The 22,152-nt window shown below is 41.4% G+C and overlaps 1 protein-coding gene across 8 annotated transcripts in view; it reads right to left on the bottom strand.

Annotated features, from left to right (window-relative positions):
* Positions 1–1,323: 1,323 nt before the first annotated feature.
* Positions 1,324–22,152, bottom strand: part of RBM20 (RNA binding motif protein 20) — a 94,061-nt gene continuing 73,232 nt past the window's right edge. For 7 of the 8 annotated variants that reach the window (XM_010714695.4, XM_085230205.1, XM_085230207.1 and 4 more), the window contains exons 6-14: positions 20,613–20,756; positions 19,849–19,980; positions 18,005–18,084; positions 16,644–17,322; positions 14,582–14,680; positions 12,496–13,153; positions 10,161–10,280; positions 9,049–9,170; positions 1,324–5,367 (exon numbers count right to left, since the gene is read on the bottom strand). In XM_010714695.4, coding sequence (XP_010712997.2) covers positions 5,257–5,367; positions 9,049–9,170; positions 10,161–10,280; positions 12,496–13,153; positions 14,582–14,680; positions 16,644–17,322; positions 18,005–18,084; positions 19,849–19,980; positions 20,613–20,756 — 2,145 coding nt within the window. In that variant the 3' untranslated portion in view covers positions 1,324–5,256. The remainder of the gene's footprint in view (positions 5,368–9,048; positions 9,171–10,160; positions 10,281–12,495; positions 13,154–14,581; positions 14,681–16,643; positions 17,323–18,004; positions 18,085–19,848; positions 19,981–20,612; positions 20,757–22,152) is intronic. The other variant, XM_085230206.1, reaches the window with a different exon arrangement.

Below are 22,152 nucleotides of genomic sequence, written 5' to 3'. Positions count from 1 at the left end.
TTGTGTGCAGATGAGCCCTAACAAGAAACCTTCGTGCATGGAAAATGGGTTCTGCTGGGCCTGCAGCTCTGATGCCTGCTACCCAGCTTGAGGTTGATTGATGCCTGTGGGTATTTCTTTAGTGCAAGGGAAAAGGATTCCACCACTGCACTACCCCATCCCACCGAGGATGGTCCAAAGAGGGCAGGGAAGATCCCTGGGTTTGCACAGTTCCCATCTTTTCCACAACACCTCTAGGTGCACACTTGCACAGCACAGCATTGCATCAGACAAGCCAAACACATGGGGAGCGCTCAGCATATTGACACAGATAAGCAGAGTTTGGTGGAGGGAGAGGTAGAAAAGCAAGCAAAGGCAAACCTGTTCTTCGGGGCTGTCCCACTGCCACCTGCACAAACACGGCAGGGTTCCTGCCACACTAACACTGATGTCCTCAGCGGCCTGCGCCCTGCAGTTTGGATTTCTGTTAGCTAAGGACATGTGATGCCAAATAAACACTTATAAAATTGACTTTCCTGATTTTTAGAGAGAGATTCATAGTTGTGAAGAGATGATACCACAATCACATGTATGAAGGTTTCAGTACATCCACAGCAGAAGAACCGAAACCATTTGTACTTAAAATACATTACACGTGTGCTTTGGCTGCAAAACACTTACTTAGAAAACATTAAAGTTCTGATTTAATGAACTGGAGAGTCAGAAAACCAGAGTGGCAGCCTTTTTGCCAATGACCCATTTCCCCAGCTGTTCAATGGCAGTGTGCCGAAAGAGGGAGTTTCAGCAAAAGGAGAGCACAGGAGAGAGGGGAAACAGGCAAACGGAGGGACTTAGGCTGCGATCGGGTAGGGAATGCTTAAGGCATGCTTAGCTTTGTTTGGGACAGTTATTTTCTATGGTACTTTCAGAAGGATGAAAAAACAGTCTGGGTGGAAACAGAGAAAAGCCAGTGGGGACAGCCAGTCTGCCAAATTTATTTTGAGAAAATAAAGAGAAAAGGGAAATGAGTGCATATCTGGAGGGACAGCAGGTAGTAACAGGTAGTAGGTATTAGAGCAGGTAGTAACAATTAAAAATAATTATGGAGTGCAATGCCAAGATGTGTTCACTTCAACTTCAGCACCTGATGACTGCAGTCACTCGTGGTGTGTGGCAAGAACCACCTGGTAAGAATCACAACTTCTAGAAATTATACTGAACAGCAAACACTTTGGTCTCCTATTTTCACTTTACTCCCCAGACTAGCTTTTATTCGTTTTGATTTGCAACAGATTTCCTGGAAAGCCAGAAGCACATTGTTGCTGGGACACTGCCCACCACTACTTACGCTTTTTCATTCTCTTTATTAAAATCTTTCTTTTTAGGAAACACAAATTGCAATCAGTTACACAGATCAGTTAATATTGATGACATTCCTACATAATTAAACAAGTACTAACAAATTCCAACTGTTTACAAGCCAAAACTTAAATTAACAAGATTATATAAGCTCAATAAATAATACATCTGGTCCAGTTCAAGTATAATTCAACAAATCACAGCCTTAATCCTTAGAGAATAGAAAAGCCCTGAATATAACCAGCCTAACACTAATTTAGTGTTAAAGCCAATGTGAAACTTTGTCTAATCTTATGGGGCAAATTTTTAATTGTTTTATTTTATACTTAAAGGAAAGTAAGTTGCAGATTGACATTAAAGACTACTTGAAATCAATACAGATTTCACAGAGATGAAAAGCACAGTCCCTATTCAAAAAGTGCAATCTTTGGTTAAGATGTGTTGAAATGGTTTGTATATATTAAGGAAGCTCTTTTTTGTTTTTTTAAATATCAATATATTTTTGGCTAGACCTAGCCTGCTTTGTGCTATATATATAAAATGTATATATATATATATATTTATGTATTAATAAACAGCGTGGATTATAGTGATGATGAATTCTGCCAACAAAAAAAGTAAAGATTTAAAATATAACAAACAAAAAAACCCCACATTTTTACATAAGCTGAGAAAGGCAAGCAACTGCCTACAGCGGCCTTCTTCCTCAGCAGAATAGGTAGTAGAAATTGAGTTGAGTGCCTGTCAGCACTGCATGATGGCCGTTTGGGGAGGGAAGAGATTATCTCTGAGATCTCAAGGTGAATCAGGCTGAAAAGTGATCGTAGGGATCAGCAGGAGTTAATTGAGACTTGAGATTGCTTTAAAGTGTTGAGTTCTAGGGTGAGAAAGGAGCTCCTCAGAAAGAAAACTGTCCCTTTGGCTGTACCTAAGATGTTACAGATTGCTGTTGTGTGGGACAATGCTCAGAGGAACGGGGCCACCAAACCATTTCTATAAATGTCTGGTTAGGTCCCATCTGTGGGGCTGGGCATGGCTCCTGCACCTCTCACTTGAGACACTTCCAGGAGAGGAAACTAAGTAGGGTAGAGATGCCACAGGGAGTGTCCTCCTCCTACTTCCTTCAGCTGCAAAACAGTAGCCTGGGCCCTGACCTAAACAAAGGACCTGGAGCCATGACAGGCCTTGGTGATCTTTGGTCAAGATTCTTGCTCCTGGAGTCCTGGATGGAGACCAAAACTTAAATGAGCACATCTTGATCAAGGACTGAAAGATACTGAAGTCTACTCTATCAAGAAGGAATTCTGCATATCTAATGCAACCAGACAGGAAAAAGGTTAAATATACAAGCTATGAATAATGAGAGTGATCCTGATTAAGAATTTGAGGAGGGGTGAAATATAACCTGATGGGCAAGCCCTCACTTTAGTATTTCTGCTGCTGCCAGTCAAAATCTTATTGCTTGCCTATTGCTTTCCCTGCCTGCCTGTATCCACCTGTTGTCTGTTTTCTGAAAGTTGGGTTTAAAGCTCCTTGGCCTGGGAAAGTCTTTGTTGTGGATTTGTGTCATGCCTATAATAAAGGCAGTGGACCTGTAGCTTCTGCTGCAATACAAATAAAGAATAATAACAGTGATACTTTTCTCATTTGAGGTTACCTGGGGATAAAGTTGCTGGAGGCATATGACTTTGATATACAGTCAGCTGTGTCTCACATCCAATTAAACTTAACCACATGGTCTAACAAGCTGCCATTAGAGCAGTGAGAGCTCTAGTTTGAGAGCAGGGTTAGCTTCAAAAATCTAGTGCTTGCATTTGGAGTGACTTCCTTCCCTCGTACCCAGATTGTGCTGAAGGGCATAAGGGGAGCTTCACATTCAGATGATACACGACCAGCCTGAGAGCTGTGCTTTAGAAGATGGTTGCACAATCTCTGCTGCCATTTTTGTAATCTTATAGCTTGCAATATAAGCTTTTGCCCTAACAGCTCTGTGCTCAAATTTCACTGCTATGTGAAAAACAAACAGCCAAAGGAAAGCTCAACCTTTGAAGGAAAAATTCTTTGTTTGCATTTTTTTCCCCTTTTATTTATTTATTTTACTTAGGGAAAAACAAAGGCTGTTTTAAATGACAGATGGACCCAAATCTTAAAAATACTTCAAGTGTGGATAAAGAAGGATTTATGCTGCAATGTTTTTCATTTCCCCTTGTCTTTTGGATAGGCCACATCTGAATCTGGGATGCAAAGAATCCCTCAGCTTGTAACAGGAATTCCAAATATGAAACCTGAACCCACTTCTGGTAAAAACGAGTGGAAAGCACAGGCCATGAAATGGAAGAGGGCTTCAGGCAACAACGCCAGACACCTCTAAGACACGCTGCCTGGCCACAGGATACTGCAGAGAACAAGCATGATTGCTGGCACAAGAAATAATGGAACGAATAATTTGGTGGAAGCGGTTTTGGCATTTTAGTCACTCTGTAATAGTTTGCAATGTCCATGCCATTCTTAGGGATGACGGGAACCTTCTGGGAAACTATTTCCACTTACAACATCTAAACAGGACATCTTGCACCAGCAATTTTTACAGAACATACTCTGATGAGTATGAGAGTCAGGCAAAGAACAGAATCACATCTGCAAATCCCCATCTGCCTAGATTACGTGGTGCACTTTATAAAAGCATAACTCTGGGATCAATTCTGGCAATGGTTTGCATACGCATTCACTATACAACACAAAAGCCCCATTGAAATGAACCAGAAACTTGTACAGCGCATTTCAAAGGGACTGAGCAAAATACTAAGTAACAACTGCACAGAAACAATAGCTCGTAATAATGCCAGAGCTGCTGGTGCATCCTGTGTTTTCAGGGCAGCCCTGTGAGCCATGAGTTGTGACATTCACCTTAAAAAAGTCAGGGAAATAAAATACGAAAACAATATTAAAAGTCTGGCATCTTTCCATGAAAACCAGGAAGATTCAACATCGCCAAGCCAAGGAAAAGCAGCTCTGAAAAGAAAACATACGACTCCAAAAGCAAGAGTCTCAAGTAAAATGTCTAAAAGCAACATGGTCCAAACACATGGCACTTTAAAAAGCTTCCCATGAGAGTTTCAAGTCTGTAAGACTCAAAGTTGGCACTCTTTAGAATCGTCAAAGAGAAGAGTTTTAAACAGAACAGTAGCTGGAGAACACCCTGATCACGCCATAGAAAATGCTGAAATCCAGAGCTGCCAGCACGTGTGTTTGAATTACTCTCGCTGTGCTGGGCTCAGGCTGTAAGGTCCCTGGGCAGAGACTGTGGCTCCCTCTGCATTCATACAACACTGTCAGTGCTTAACAACATAAATATCTATCATTTCACCCAGCTCCAAGGCACATGGAGATGGATGCTGATGGGGTTTACACGATGCCATCTACAGATTAGTTTTAGCACAATGGCTTTAGATGTCCGATGCAAATCCTACTCACTAATCCTACTCACTGGGGTAATGAGCAAAATGACTGCAGACACTTTAAGCAACATTAAAGCCTATTTATAGTCGCATCTCCTTTCCTTCCAGCGTCCACTGGAGGATGCTGAGTGCTTCTAAATACTCTGCCTGACCTGATGTGTCACATCAGAATTAAAACCTGAAGAATCCCTGAGAATTCTGATTTAATCTAGGAAACCACTCCCAACGTGCAGAGTGTGAGAAAGAATTGCTCCACTTGGTACAGATATGCCAGCTTTGCTTCACCGTGGGAAACAGTTTCAGGCATTTTGGTTTTTAATGGCACTCTGGGCATAGGTGCATGGAAGATGCTCTTTATTTCCCCTCCTCTGTACAGTGCAAATTGACAGTTATGTCAGAGAAAATAAAATTAAAAAATATATCAGCATTCACTCATTATGGCTCTTCCTGCTCATACGCATCATATTTTTTTCTTTGTAAAGTGAGGAACAATTCCAGTGTCATCCTGAAGCAGGTGGCTGTCTTCTTCCTTCATTTTCAGGCTCTCTTCTGCAAGCTGGGACAGATATTTCTGCAATCACAACAAAAACAAACCATCTCTATTAAAACTGAAAATACTCAACACAGAATGCTCCACTCCTTGTCAGAGCTCTTACACGATCCCAGCACCTCAGAATGGAAGAATATACATAGAACTCTGGTCAAAATTCAAGCCAGGTAAAATGCTTAATCCATGAATTTGAAAGTTCTGTTATTTACTCTTGTGCAAGAAGGGGAATTGCTGTCAGAATCAGAAAGATCACAACTCCCCATCAGTCTGTGTAACCACACCTCACTTCTCTTTGCAAGCAAACTCACAGCTCCTGTATGATACAGCACAGGAACTAACCCCACTGAGTCAACTAAATTATACCAGGGTAAGACTGCTGTGTTAGAAAGTAGATACAGATTCTGAGTCATAATTTAAAGCATATATATTTCATTTTCAGCACTTCCAGTTCAGACATGTATCTTGTGCACAAGAATATCTATATTAAGAGACAAATCAAACTCAATAATAGAGTATTTGTGTGTATTGTGTTACTCTAAGAAAAAGCATTTCAGTGTGATTTGAAAATACAGACATGGCTAGCGAGGCTTCCAATCTTCTGAAAACACTGTTAGTAGAAATGGAAGATAAATAATTGAATGTAGTTTGGAAAATGGTGCTCTAAGTATTTATTCATGGTCAACAGATTTAGAAATAGATGGAAAGAAGCTGCTTCTTCAGCAGCTAGTCTACACAAATACCCACACAGTAATGTAGAGGTAGTCATACTAACATTATCTATTGCAGGATTCCTACAGAGTAGAGTTTGATCTCCTCTTTGACCTCTAGAGTTTGACCTCTTTGACCTCCATGAGGAACAGGAGGAATGGGAAATGAATATAAAGAAATGAGGGGCTATGTTCTGACTGTCAGGCTGTATCACAGTTGTGGATGTAAAAGGTACGTCTGAAACAGACTCAGTAAATGTAAGAGTAGGTGTAACTGCAAGAAAATGATGACTGTACCCCCATTAACCTGACTTGGGAGTAGAAATTACACAACTCTTGATTGTGGCTCCCAGGTACAAAATTCCATGTGGCAGGAGGCCCACGTTACAGGAGTACAGAGATATAGAATCCATAAAGATTACAAGTGGTCTGTACATCATGAACTGTAACAAATCCCTAACACTTGTTGGATCAAATAACCCATACATGTCTGGGTTTTAATAATTACCCACCAAAATAAGACTGAGGTTTATCCATCACCTTTAGCTGATGTTAATGCCAGCTGTCACCATTTTTGAAGTTCACACAACAGACATTCACATTCATTTATAGGAAAATGAAAGTCTAGGAAAAAAAGGTTTCTTTTTTCCTTTAAATACAAGTTTTGATTAATACTGTATAAAGCCAGGGGTAAACAGGATAAAATGCTGCACTGAATTGCCAAAGGTAGCTTAAACCAGATGAATCTGACAGCTTGGTGTGATACTTGTAGGAGGTAAGGCCGAATGATAGATCTTTTGGACATGGAAAATGCAATGGATTGCAAATATAAATATCACTTGGGAAATTATGTATTAAGCCAAAGAGAATGGAAAAGTACAAAAAGGGTACAAGGCTGACAAGAAACAGCTGAAATTTGTTCACCGGTTGCTGTTCTTCAAGGGCAAGACAGAGATAAAGAGGTAAAGGTGACTCATTTACTCAACACTTAAGTGAGGTTTCTGGAAGAAAAAAACAAGACTGTTCAGTTTTGTGTTAAAATCCAAACACTGAATATATATTCTGGATATGGCTCCCAGAGGGTTGTGCAAAAGATAACATGTGGCAAATCAACTGGAAAAGACTCATATTCATGAAAGCATTTGGGACAGTGATGCTGGCATCAGACAGTGGCATTTGGCACATGGGCAAGACAACAGAATGACAGTCTGTAGGGCAGTCCCATAGCTTCACATACAGCTAGAGTCCACAGTTCTTATGTTGCTGGATACACTAAATTGCACCACCCTAAAAGATTGATGTTTCTTGCAAAGTACATAATTAATATGGATCTAGAAATACAAAGAAAAAAACTTGCTGAACTTCTATTTGAGTAGGTAAAAGTTGGATGGTTATTTATCAGATGTATACTTCCTCCATTTAAGAAGATAAGGTTCTACAGAACATTATGTTTTCATTGCCATATTTGACAGATTTAATTTTAACAGCTTTTGCCGTCTTTGTGCTTTCATCTCAAATCAGTGTTACATATCTACTACAGTGTTCCTGGGAAATATATCACAGGAGAAAAAGATCTTTTTCCACGATCTCCCAGTTTTATTTGGACTTTTTTTTTTTTCTATGACTTTGACAAAATAACTTAGAAAGTGAGAATTGCCTCTTCTTCCCATAGGACTGGTTACATGGGGCTGGAGTTGCAACCTTTGCTTAAGCAAAGTTTCTTTGGGACACACCTGCATGGGATACAGGGCAAGTACTGAGTGGAGCTACCTCTGGTCCATTTCTCTGGATTTTCTTGAAAGAAGCAAAAAAAGATATGTGAACTGGGCGCCCGCTCTTTGAGATTACATTTACAGGAACCATCATTAGCAAGGACAGCAGCTCTGCAGGCAGAGTCTTTGACAGTCAGAGGCCTGAAAAGAAAATTCTTCCAGAGAAACCACATGTCTCATTAAAAAAACTATTTTCAGAAAGGCTAGTGCCTACCAGCCAGCTAGGGAAAAATGGCTATTACCTGAAGAAAAGCAGAACTCCAGCATTTGCTATGGGCAGAGGGAAGGAACAGAGAAAGAAAGGACAGTCATATTCTCTCACGCTTTTTTTTTTTGTGAGCATGTGAATTCCAATAAAAGTGTCTAATAAGAACTCAACTGTCTGAAAGCATCCTAAATAAAAGTGTCTTCTGCAGTGTACACACCCTATACATGGGCATGGCCTCAAGGAGATGTGATGCAAGGCTGGCTCCTCCAGTGAGTCCTTAGCATTAGGCACGATGCTTGTGCTGTCATGACTGATACTATCAACTGTACATCTGAAAAGTGATAAAGGCAGGAAATTTTACTTAAAGGCAAGTGCCCGTGGTCTCTTCATGCTATTATCAAGGGCTGGTGGTATACACCTATGGAAACCACACGAGTGATTACGTGCCTCTGCATATCCTTACAGAAATTATTCAGTGGTGGTGTTCTCTGTGGCTGAACTGCCATGCTGTTCTGCAGCACAGGGAGGTGATTTCAGCAGGTCACAGCAGGAGAGCCTGTGCATCACAGAGTACTGCGTGCCGAAACATGCTGCAGGAGTTTATGCTCATACAAAGCAAGAATAGCAAATTTATTAAACAAGTGGCATGTTCTTCTCCTGAAACTAAGAAATAATAGAGACTGTTGCTGGGCTCACTCTCAACAACGCAAACATCTGGGACCATTAACAGTGGCTAATTAAACGTCTGAGTTGCTTGCTGAGCTGGTGACAAGGATCCAGGCTGTATGAGAAGATACAATTACCAGCTGGCCCCATTTTACTTATGATCCATAAGCAGGGACCTGGCAGTCAAAAATTAGGGTGTTAAAATTTGGAACTACTGAAAAGTTTTGTTTACTTAAATTTCACTTTGAATTCTGTCCTTGGCACAAAAACTGATTTTTGCTAGCATCTCTATCTTATACCCAGACCACCCCAAAATGTAGTTATTGGCTATTTTCACGTGTGCTTTTACCTGAAGATTTTTGTAGTGGACAGTACTTCTGCAGTGATTTGTCTTTGCCGTCTCTTCATTTGTGTAGAAGAGCCCGCAGAGCTTGCAGTAAAACCCAGTTCTAGGCACCACGAATTCCACGCCTATTGAGAAATTCAACATGTCAGTTGAAAACCTTCTCCTCCAAAACAAGCTTGTAAAATGGCATAGATATGAAGACTGATCCTAGATTCATAGAATGGCTTAGGTTGAAAGCTATCTTAAATATCACCAACCTCCAACGCTGTGCCATAGGCAGGGCAGCCAGGTGCCCATGGCCCCATCCTGCCTGGCTTTCAACTCCTTAGGTGCAGTATAAAATCCTGTGCATTGCAAATACACCTTGACTTCTCTGGCAGATATCACACACATGGACCTTCTCTCACATAATATTGACTAGAAATCTCACTGTGTAACTTCAAGGGCCAGAACAGCTACTGTAGTTATTAGCAGCAAATTCACACTGGCATCATGCAAATTACTCTTAAAAGATGCATTCTCCCAAGTGTTATACTTATGATCAGTGTTTACACAGTAAAGCAAATACTTCTTGTAATACTGAGAGTATAATCAACACTTTTATGACAGGCACTTTTTAAAATTACTAAGTATTTTTCATACCATACGTCTTAAGAATTCAACTCTCTAATTCCTAAAGAATTTCCTGGATGATCTTTCTGCCCTCAAGATCCCTTGACTTTGATCAGAGTATCTATCACAGCCTCACCATGAATGCAATGTGCCTGTGGGGTACACAAGGCTAAACCACACTAGTTTACTCTTCTTTCTGATTACTCCAGAGATCCCTTGCATCAGGCTCAGGTTTGAGACAAAGAAGCCCAAAGGAACTGATTTCATCAGCGACATTAACATCTTTTGCTATTCATCTGGAAAGAAATCGACAAAGATCTACAATGAAAAGCTTGTTTCTTTCAACAGCTCCCCTTCTGTCCTATGCGCTGCTCCCTCACTCTCCTCACATCTGTTCTGAGAAATAAATATAGCAAGTAGCCTTAAAGTGACATCTTGTTGTAAGCTCCAGGAACTGCAGTGGGAGCCATCTCAGCCACCTCGGCCTGAATGTCCCAACGTACCCAGGGGAATGCTGAGTTCAGTGAAGACATCTTCTTGTTCCCAGCCTGCCGGAGAGTGCCTCCTCCTAGGCTCTACTTCTGGGTATTCCAGAGATCTCATTTCCAGGTACCTAGAATTTGCTTAACAAATGAACAAATGTATTGAATGAAAACAGTTTATTAGTTTAAACAGACATCTGTAGAATTCTTAGAAGACTTTCTAGGTGGAGCTATGAGTGAAGCCCTTCTGTTCAAGCAAGATCCAACTCAGTGCTACTTCAAAGGCTGACACAGTTAATCCTATTTCTTCCAGATTATTTTTCTGTTTTTCATATCATGCTTGCAATGTTTTTTTAAAGTTAATATTTTAAATTCTAAACAGATCCATAATATTACACATGCCTCCAGCCCAGGCACAGTTGAATTGCAGCCCCACAGCCACCTATGGCATTGCGTGACGAGGGCTGGAGCTGGGCTGCACATGGGCAGCAGCACTGGCTGCGAGCAGCTCCCCTGCTGCAAACTCTCCACAGCAGGACTCCCATGGCATTGCTGCCATCTTCTTCCTGGAGCCACTCTTCTCCCATCCTCAGCTCCCCAAGGGATGGATTCTGCTTTATGGCTTTTGGCTGTTGGAATGTTTTGGCTTCTGGCCAGGAAGGAGAGATTTGATTCCTACTGATCAACATAAGTGGACTCAGACAAGATTTTTTTTTTTTTCTTTTTCCACAGAGCAACAGAATTACTGATAAATTGGTATCATTCCTACTCTTTGGTTCTTACATCAAGGAACCAGTTCCCTTAACCTAATGGAATTTCCACTGCATTGCAAATTTCACCTAGATAAGGGCTACATTTTCTTATAAAACAAATAAATTTCTGCCCAAACCAAGCCCTTCCTGCCTTTCAAGTCTGCAGTTCAAGGTTCTGCAATTTCTGACTATGAAAATGAATTCTCCCTCATAATTTTAAATGTGCGCATCACATGATTTAAAAGAAAATAATAAAAAAACCTGACTGATTGGCTTTCAAGTTAACTGTTAAGACCATTCCAAGTTTCCAAATGTGCTGAAGACATCCTGAAAAACTCAAGAGCTTCAGTTGGGTGTTCTTAAAACACCCAGGGCCTTTCTAGCAACTTAAGTCTCACTTAGGTTGATTTCTGGGCTTTTGAGCTGGCAGCTGCATTTGCACAGAGCCTAGAGCTTTGCACAGCAGCTACCACATCCATGGCAGACACCCGGGACACATGCTCTCCTGGAGTTTCCAGGCTCCCTGCTGGCAAGTTGAGAAACATCAAAAGCCTCTGTTACTGGAGCTCGATGCCTGTGAAGCAGGCAGTCAGGGGAACCAAGCTTGCCATCTCCAGTTGCAGGGCATGGCATGGCAGATTATCTCCAAACACACAAAGCCTATAAAGCTGTCTTCAGGCCAGGAGGCAAGTACTAAAAGGTGAACGAGTTTCAAGTCTATTCAGGAGGGAAAAGTCAGCTCAAGATCAGATATCCACACCAAATGTTCCGCAAGAAAATGGTATTCATAAAACTTTCAGCAACTTCTGCTTATAAACCCCTCTCCAACACACGGGCTCCAGTAGCAACCAAAGAAGAGCATTCCTGACCTATATGGTTCTATTTTGTTTTTCACTTCCACTCCTTATGCACTACGCATTTGCTCAAATTCCATTTGAAGGCCTGACAAGGAACCAACTTCAATTTCAGACATTCAAGATCTTTTTTTTTTCCCTGACAGTAAAATATTAATAGACAGCTATGATTACATTTATTGGCACTATCTCACAACATGTCTTATCAGATATATGAAAGGCAGCACGCAGTAGATAAGAGGAGATGATAAGGCAAGTCCTGACAAAAGGCATGTATTTGTATGAACAGGGACTAAGAAGCAACAATCTGCAGATGATTTCTATCTTACTAATGCCACAGTACAGTGTGTAAGAATACCCACCTTGTCCAGGAGCCAGCCAGACGTTACAGATACTTTTCTGTTGACCTTCAGTGACTGTCACTCATTTCATTGACAATTCAAAATAAATTTAGCAGAGCACTGAAAGCGTTCAGTTAAACTCATGTGAACCTTGACATGACAATTATAGCAGCTTATGCCTTTCAGAAAGCTTGCAAGCTGCTTATCATGTTTCATTTACACTATTCAGCTAAGAGCCTCTAATGGCTTAGCTTGGCAAAAGGCACCGGAGTTCTTTTACTGAGCCGCTCCAAGGACAAGTCTTGATACTATTAGCAACATTTACTCTTGTTAGCAATAAATTTCAGCCTACTGTCAGAGAAAACATGCAAGGCTCCCTGCAGGCCGAAAAGAAAAAAAACATAGTTACCCTCTGGACACTCTTGGCTTTCACGTCTTGTTTCTTCACTAACATTTTTAACAAGCATTTCCATAACTTCTCTGCTTTCAGCTCCTTGTGATCCCATCTGTTTGTAATCATCTATAAATGCATCAGGGAGCTGGAGAGCCTCTTCTTTTAGTTGAACAGAAGGTGCATGCTGATCTTCAGGTTCTAAATGAGTGTCAGAGCCTTTATCATTTTTTATTTCCTTCTGCTGGTGATAAGACTCCTTAGCAGTCTGGTCTTGCGACTCCTCTGGCTTCTGCTCAGGTTCCAGATTTAGGCTTGATGCTTCAGTTACAGCATCATCATTATCATCTTCCTCGTCATCCTGACAGATGCTAGAAGCTACACTGCCCTTTGCTGACCTGAAGTTTGTTTCTAAAGGTTTATGGGTAAATTTCTCTTCATTCCTGGTTAGGTGGCTATGATCATTTTCCAGTTCTAATATGGTTGTCATACAGGAACACATTTCTGTAGCAGCTTTACTTTTTTGATCAACTGGTACAATTTCTTCAAGCTCAGTTATATCTGGCTCCATAATTAGGTCATCTTCTCCCACTTCATCTACTGTCACTAATTCCTCCATGTTAGCAGGATACCAGGTCTCACCTTCTATCTCACTTCCACTCTCCCAGTCTTGGTCCTGTCACAAAGATGCAAAAAAAATGAGAGATCAGTGGGCTTTGAACATCAGTAACCAGGAAAAATTTTGATCTGGCCATGCCTAACCCCTCTCGTGTTTTAGTTTCAATGGATGACATGGCTTGATGCTATGATTTTAAACCTTATGCACACATTCAACTAGCATTTTTATAATAATAATATGAACTTCACTTTTGGGAGCTTCTAAAACTGCCTTGGAGATTGCAGTCACTCCAGTCTCCCACTCCTTGCTTTTCTGTAAGCAGAAGAACAATGCACAGCCTGTCATACATCTTATTACATGACTGACTCTGCTACGTGATCCCCAAGGAAACTAACCTCTCTCTCTCCTCTACTTCTGTTCCAGAGCGATCAGAAATAGCAATCACAATGAGAATACACTGAACACCACTCTAGCCCCTGGCTTTGACTTTTCTAGATTGGATCCTTTAAATTCTTGTGGTGACTGAGAAAATGCAGCTACCATGTGTAGCCATTTCCTTCCACCTGCAAGAGCCCTCTGCCAGAGACTGTGTTGGTAGAGATTGGCCTAGACTTTAAGAAAAATCAGTTTTACAGTTATACTCCAAGATTTACAATCTGATGTACTTCACATAGGAAATTATAGACATGTAGGATGCTCAGATTCTAGTACTGGACTTAGGAAGTATCAGAATGTTAATGTACATGCTTCCTTTTCATACATAGTTGGTGCACTTTAAATTTCAGCTCTCAGAATCATTATGAGCACATAATCTGTTAATAATCTGTATTCTCCTCCTGTTCAGCCATTTGCACACTTCTCTTCCTAGAATCCTAAAACAGCAAGAAAACTCTAGGAGTTGACACTGTTCTTGCCAGGAGATCAGTTTTCTACAGCAAGAGATATCAATAGCTTCCATATCTGATCATCAACCCATGACCCTACAGATATGAAGCTGGAGGAATTCCAAGGACATTGCTGTTCCCAACTGTGATGCTGCAGAAGGGTTGTTGTGAAAACACTATTTAATTAAAACCAGAAGCAATCAGAAGAGGCTACTATCTGTAGACCATCTGAAGCCAACGTTCTGAAAAGTTTTCATCATTATTCCCCCCCACCCTCCCCTTCTCCACTAACTGACTGCATCTCCTATTTTTGGGCACGGTTCACAAAGTTACATGGTTCGCTCAGGCATACATTACAGTTGTCAGTGCCAAGGGCTATGCATGCAAAGCAATGTACATTGGCAAAGAGCAACTAAAAAAAGAGTTCTGGAGACTTCGAGAAAAGGTCAAGATAAGGCAAGTTAAATTAGACATCTCCCTTCTGTTGCCCCTCTACACACCCTTCCAGAGATCTTCAATATTTCAGTTGGAAGAATGTACTACCAAACTTGGGTTTTCACTTATTTTATCATGGAAGCTGTATCAACTATGTGTCACCAACCTTCTCTTTTCTTGTGTTTTCCAGAGTCTCTCCAGATTCTCCTCCTTGTTTATCAGCTGAAGGTGAGCTCTTCTCTGGACCTTGCTCCTCTTTACTAAGCTAAAATAGATACAACATATACACATATAGCAATACACAGCATCGCTCTATTATGTTTCTATTTTGGGTTTAGGGAAGCAAAGTCACTCACAAGGTCACATTCTTTATTTCTAATGATTATGCAAGTCAACTGGACTGTGGGAAAAGACCCAAGAATAGGATTCCATTGGAAAAGCAGCACAAATAAGAATGATAAAGAAGAAATCGAAACAAAACTAAAGACATGTGATTTATATCATAGAAATGATAGAAGAGAGGCTAGAAGACAGGCGGAGAACAAGCTTTGCTAGATCAGGATCCCACACATACGTATGTATACTTTTGTTGAATTTTCCAGAGGAAGAATGTGAATTCATTAAAATTTCCAGCCTCCATTCCCCATTCTTTACCCACGTCAGATATGGTAAAGAGACCAGCAATATTGAAATTCTACAAAAGACATTAAATATTTTGTTTATTGATGCAGGATCAGCTGAGAATGTAACTACTTACACTGCTGATACTTTGGAAGAACAAAGCCACAATATTATCTGGCACTTATTAGAAGAGGAGTGAAACATGAGTATGATGAGTTCAAGAACAGACAAACCTATTTCTGCCCTTTAAAATACATTATTAGCAGTAGTCCCCGGGGAGGTGTGCCTTTTACCAAGCTAGCTTAAAATGACTTGAAAACATGCAGAAGGGTGTGCAACACTGATGATTCAGGAAGCTGCCTGACCTTTCTTTAAATGAAAGCAGTCTCCCAAGGAACCATCTGTCACAGTGAAATATCGGCAACAGGAGAAAGATGACAAAAGGTGGTTACAGAAGCACATTTCTATGGCATGAGCTAGTGCTGCTGCCCATTACAGAGGCTAGCTGAGTTACAAATTCAGATATTTCCACCAACCTTGCCCCCACACAAGAAGAACAAATGTAAAGGTCAATTAAAACCAGCCAAAGACTGCTCAAGCAGCACAAAAGCTGTTTGCTAGAGATGGACCCCTGGTCAGTGAGGCAGCTCTGCAGCCTCCTGCACTGCATCCCAGTGCGTGGAGGCCACGAAGCACTCAGGGGCTGGGGAAGGCAAGGTTGTCACAAGCCAATAATCATAATCCTGTAGGGAGGGAATATAATCATGGGCTGTACTGGGACAAACGCCGTATCCTGATCTGTTGTTCCTGGCCACTCTTTCCTAGTGGAGAATTAAACCCACAAACACCACCACTTCACTGACTGGGAATATTTCTGCAGAGATCCCATAACTTTTCAGATAAGCTGATTCAGTGGTTCTACCATGTGAAGACACTCCTCCAGCACACCGAAGTGAGCAGTGTGAATTATCCCTGCTGCAGATGACCTCACATTTAATAGACACCAATTGCTCTACTGAGCTGACCAAAAGAAAATGTTCCTTATTGACAGTTCATTCCCCATTTTAGCAGTATAACAACCTATAGCAATAGCAGCATAATTATATATATTGTGCATCCCTCTAAAATTTCTAGACAACTTAATTCCTAGATAACTTGATTCTTATTCCGCAGGCAGCGGAAGAAGGTAACAATGCAAAGGGAGCAGCCATGGGGGGTTTAGCACAGATTTGGAAGACAGAACAGCAGACCGACTGCCTCTGCATAGGCAACCCACATGCAAACAGTGGATGTTCATTTGGTTTTGTTTTCAGTTGTCTCTTCCCTTCCCCTCATTGTTTACCCAAAAGGTCTGCAGTGGCAGTGGAAGGTGATATCCAGGTACTTAACGCTAGAATGGGGTAACAGATTTGCATAGGTCTGGGCAAAGACCTGGATGAGGTGACCTCCCAGGATCTACTCTAAGAATATATTCCCCAACCCCATCATGGCAAAACATTGCATATTACTAGCACCATGCCCCAAAACAACTAACCTAAAATACTTCAGAAAAGATATTACATCAGCATTTACCTATTCCTTACGTACAGTTTGGGATCTCTATTTACCTTATTCTCAGGAGGTTTGGTTTCCTTCACATCACTGCCTTCAGCAACAGCATCTTCTTGGTCTTTTTCAGCTTTCTTCACTTTATTCTTATCGCTTTGTTTCTGCCTGGAGCTCTCAGAGATCTTGCTATGCTTCTGTTCAGCCGTCTCCTCCCTTACAGCATCCTCACTGTAAGAATGCCTGTGTTCCCTGAACTTTGCCTCTTCCTTTCTCTTGGATCTCCCAGAAAACTCCTGCCTCTGAAATTTGTCAGATTTTGACTTAGAGGCTTTTCGGTAATAGTCATCTTCTCTGCTCTTGTAGCCAGACAAAGGGTGGAGGGAGCCAGGGGAAACACTCCTTACATATTTTTCTCTGTGCCCTCTGCCTCCTTCAATCCGTTCATCCAAGTCAAATTTGTCTAGCTGTCGGGAATAATGTTTCCTCTCGTGTACCCACATGTCAGTCCTGTCTCTCTTCTCATCCCCATTCTCTCGCCATTCTCTGCTTTCTCTTTCTTCTTCCCGTCGAGAATATGGGGACTGATCCCATGACTCTCTTCCATTTCCCCAGTCGGTCCTGCTGGTCCCCATCGGGCTGCGGGGTGAACTGCAGGAGGTAAAGCTGGGAGTGTGGGATCGGGGAGACAAGGAACGGCTTATGGGGCTGCGAGAGCGGGGCCTCTCTGTGCCATACCTGCTGCAGAGGGAAAAGGCAGCTGTAACTGGCTGTAACAGCAGGCTGCTGAGAGGTCTTGAGCACTGCAAACACTCTGGCACTATCCTGATGCCTGCACCCCTGAGATCCCAGGCCTGTCACAGACATGCACTGCACAGATCTGTCTGGAATATATTCATTTGTTCTTAAAAACGTCTCCTAGGTGTTCAACATTGAAAGTGTATATGTTAATACCCTTAGGGTAACTCTAGCATTAGCTAGGCTCTAGTTAGCTAGACAAAAGTGAAAATATAAACTATTTAAAATAGATGTTTTAAGACTCTGATTCTTCTCCAACTTTGCTGGGAGGTCCAGAAAGTACAAATGAAGCCAGATAGATCAGAAATACAACAAATACATTTCCTCCTCTCCAGTGTTACCACAGCTCCAGCCTTTATGCTTTTCACTATGGAGGCTGGAGAGGGAAATGGCTTCATTTCTGTGTTCTTCACGTGTCAGGTATTTTTTCTGAGTCATCATCATCAGTAGTAATGAGATCATTTGTCTTCTTAACAAGTACAGTTCTTCCATCTGAACTCATTACATAGGTTCTGCACTTACTATTGTACCAAATTACATTTTTTACAGTGATTTGGAATGCAATCCAACATCAGAAGATGAGATACACAAGGGAAGCACACAGACTATGCTCACTACACTTTACCTGTCTGCCTCACGCAGCAGGTCCCTCTCCCTCTGTGAGTGGATGTCCTGGATGATAGCAGCCACGTTCTTACCTGGTTTCTACATCAGACAAAGACACTGTTAGCATGCTGCACTGCTCTCCAAGCCATTATACAAGATTTGCCCTTTAAGAAACAGCATGCATGCATCATTTCATTACACTAATGAGAAATATTTGGTTTCAGTGTTCTAGTTATAGTCTTTTCTGCAACTGGTATCTCAATAGTGTGATCAAAGCAGTAAAATGATACAAATGGAAAATTTGCTTGTAGCACTGTCTGCTCATAACCGGCTTCTGGAAACTTGGCTTCGAAAAGCAGCTTGTACTTCCTTGATACACACTCACTGCAGAGTATATAACTGGATATATTATGACACAAATCAGACCCTTTTTCTAATACTTGAACTAAATAGATGTATCAGCTTATTCTTTCTTACCCTAGGGAGGAGCTGCCTTAATTCCGTACTACAATATGGCTCTAAAAGACTATGTTCAGACATAGGAGTTAAAGAAAACTTAAGTGCAAGAAAAATGAGTGCAAGAACTGTTGATTACTTGAGGTTCAAGATCACCTCCAAAAGATGCACGACTCCAGGCTGGAGTGTGTGCAATCCATCAGCCACATGGAGCATGCACAACTGAGCAACGTAATCATGCAGGAACTCAGAGCAGTTCAGAGTGATAAGTAACTCATGCATGTTCCCCTCTCATCACTGTACTTTTCATTTGTTTGTTTTTAACAATGGAAAGAGTTTTTACTCGTGAAGAGAAAACCAATTCCATGATCTGAGAAACTGCCAATAGAACTGCTGAAAATCTTCCTGAAATCCCACTCTCCTGAGCAAGTTCAGCTCAGCCTTCATGTTAAGACGTGCAGTCTCCACCACCTTACTCTGCAGTGCCTCAGTAGCACAGTAAGAAAGAATATCCTGATTCATGGAGTAGCAATTCCTTAAAGTCTCCTCTTATTTGTCCTCCCTTAATTCTCGTAAAATGCCTCTTAACTTGGAACACTACAAAGTGATTTTATAGAATTACTGTGCTGTGTTGGGATAATATAAGGCTTCTCAGCTCTTCACTGCTGGTTCCAGTCCAAGTCTACATTCAGAAAGCCTATTCCTTTAGCATTACGTACAGCAGAACAGAAGCTGCCATAAATATGCTCTCGAGAGTACTGGTTTTTAGAGATCACTCAGATGTCCACATCAGAAGAGTCAGATAAAGTCTACAGAAAGTCCGAAGAACAAATATTGATCTGTTCTGATTCCATGTGCACACACATATACATATATATATATATATATATATATACATACATAAATATCTATATATTAGGTTAGGTCACTGTCAAGAAAGGAAAGCTAATCAAGATGATGCTTAGTCCTGCCATCGCTGCTCAGCTCAGAGACTGTATTATGTCTTGAGTGTGCAAGCAGCGAAAAGCAGTGCCCTAGGTTCAATGCTTGTCCAAAAGGATGGCACTCCCTTATTTTTGCTGACATGTGTTATCTTACACATTGTTCAACTGAGCAGCATGGGCTGCTTAGTTCAGTCTTAGTTCAACCAAGCCGCCTACTGGAGAAGAAGCTTGGAAGGGATTTTTGAAGCAGTGATATGAGAGAACCAGAGAATGGGATCTCATCTAAGAATTAAAATTAAGTATAAAAGATCATTAACATACATTTGTTAGTTTATCTTTCTTCATTTCTTTTCCCACAATATTAAAACATTAACTAGAAAACAGCAATCAGAAAGACATTTAGATGTATTCTCATGGACAAGGTATAGAAACTCATGAATTCTTATCAGGAATCTGATCTTACCTTCAGCTGCAACTCCTTGTATCTTTTAGACATCCTAATAAGTAACTTGTCATCGTTTATCATAGCGGGTTTTTCTTTGTAGTACTGCACCATGGCTTGTGCTGCTTCACTGTAAGCCATTTCCAGAAAGGCCTAGCACAGATGGGGAGAGCTTTAAAATCTACTACATCATTACAAAACAAAGTATCAGAGAAATAGGGATACTAAGGTGATTGCTCAGCCTTTTGTTAACTAAAAATAATGGTTACAGTCCAGATATTAAAGCTGATATGCAGCTTTAGTAACTGGTTTAAAAAACAAATAACTAGAATCCAATCTTTCCTGATATACAAAAAAACACCTTTTCCTCACTTCCTCATTGGGGCTTCTACAGGAAAAGTAGAATGTGAGCAGCCAGAACAAAGCAAAGAACTACTAATAATAAAACAACTATATTAACTAGCATTTCTACTTGCATGAAAAATGCCACTTGATGTAACTAGGGCTTAACTGTCCAAGGGAAAAAAAAAACTGTGTACTGATTGCATTTTGAAACATTAACATTGCTCACTGGTGTGGATTCTACTTCCCTCTGCACTGTCTGCTATGGATACATGAGAGATTTTCCAGTCTACCATGCTTACCACTGGTAGACATAACCCTGAAGACAAGAGTTCTGCTACAGTGTGATGCAGGTTAAAAGGCACAGGCACTGTCTCACTGAGCATGTCAATATGCCTTTCTGCCTACTTACATCAACACTGGTGGCTCCACAAGCACAATACCTGATTAGTGGATTTCATGAGGATATAGTTGGTGACCTTCCCAAACGGAAGGCCCAGGTTAATGACATCATTCTCTGTGCAGCTTCCCTCGGGGAGGTTGCAGATGTGAACAACTCGACCCAATGTAGATTTCCTTTGGGGAAACTGGAAAAAAAGTCCGACTCAAAACCATGTTTTTATCTTAAATATTCCAACCACTAGATAAGATCTTACATTTCTGCAAAAGAAAAAAAAAACTGAAATGATCTGTTCTACACACCTGTTTTTAAGGACAAATATCCTTAATTAAAAACATCCTGATTAAAAATTTTCTTTCCCACTCATATTTTTAACTGAACTGTGGCTTGCAGTGGAGTCCCCATCCGTAGATTACTAGGAGAGGATTACTAGGAGAGATGCTCTAGTTCAAACAGGAACAGTGATATGGCTGCAGAAGGTAACTTGCCATGTGAAATCTAAGAGAGTAAGGAACTTCAGGGCCCTGGCACATTCCAGCAGAGGGCTGGGCACTCAGCACCGGAGGGAGTTGGAGACCCCTCAGTTCTCAGAGGTGTTTCTGCAATGGGGAGGTGCCAATAAGCTCACTGCAGGCACGGTATCTGTCTGGTACCCCAGCCAGCTCCAAGGCTCTTCTGCCAAGTCACGCAGCCTTCACTCTGTCCTTCTGCATCTGCCTGTCCCACTGATGGCCTTGCGCCTTCCCCACACATGAGGGCACCACATATTACTGAGTAAAACACCCTTAACAAATACTTTGCCAGCAATGCATACACACACAAATAAAGAAGAGTATTTTCAAGCAGAGTTCACTGCAGTCCCTGCAGGATTTATGGATGTTAAAAAACAGTTTAAATGACTACAGAGGTGTTCAGGATAGCAGGGATTGAATTCAAACCCTCATCATGCTCTCACGGAACAGATTGGGCTGGGGGTAAAAACAACAGCATTCATTCTGCAAGAGGACATCCCAACTGCACCTGAGGTTGAAATACCTGCTGCTTTCCCCTCTCTCTGCAACACCACATAGTCAGAGACACATTCCTCTTGAGAGCATGCTGACCACAGGGGGCATGCAGAGGCAAAGGCCCCAAACTAGACTGGCACAGGCACAGGCACATGCTGTTGGTGCAGCAGTCACTTCCCAAAGGTGGAGGTCTGTTCTGGGGTCTGGGGCAGTTCCCAAAGAGCTGCCCATCTCCCTGATGTGGAAAGCAGTCTCTGCTCTCCTCATGCAAACAGACATCAGAGTATACTGAGAGAGAAATATAATTTACCTCAGCTAATGACATGCAAACCTTGCTCACACAAGATTAAGTCTTCCCAGAATACTTCCCTGTTTATGACTTCCGCTGTTAGGGTTTTATTGAAGAAGTAACTCTACCTTCAGTTAAAATTGTGCCATTCAAGGAAAGATGCAAATCATGTAATCTTGTGGGATCAAATTCACCAGAGCCATCACAGATGTTTGGCTTGTCAGCAAGTTCACAAGTTACAGAGCTAATGTTATCTTATTTGCACCTTCATCCCATTACCTTCCCTC

Source organism: Meleagris gallopavo, chromosome 8 (assembly GCF_905368555.1).
Source record: "Meleagris gallopavo chromosome 8, MGAL_WU_HG_1.1, whole genome shotgun sequence".
In the NCBI taxonomy this organism is placed as follows: domain Eukaryota; kingdom Metazoa; phylum Chordata; class Aves; order Galliformes; family Phasianidae; genus Meleagris; species Meleagris gallopavo.
The sequence above is the reverse complement of the archived record's forward strand: the minus strand, read 5'-3'. Positions and strand labels throughout refer to the sequence as shown.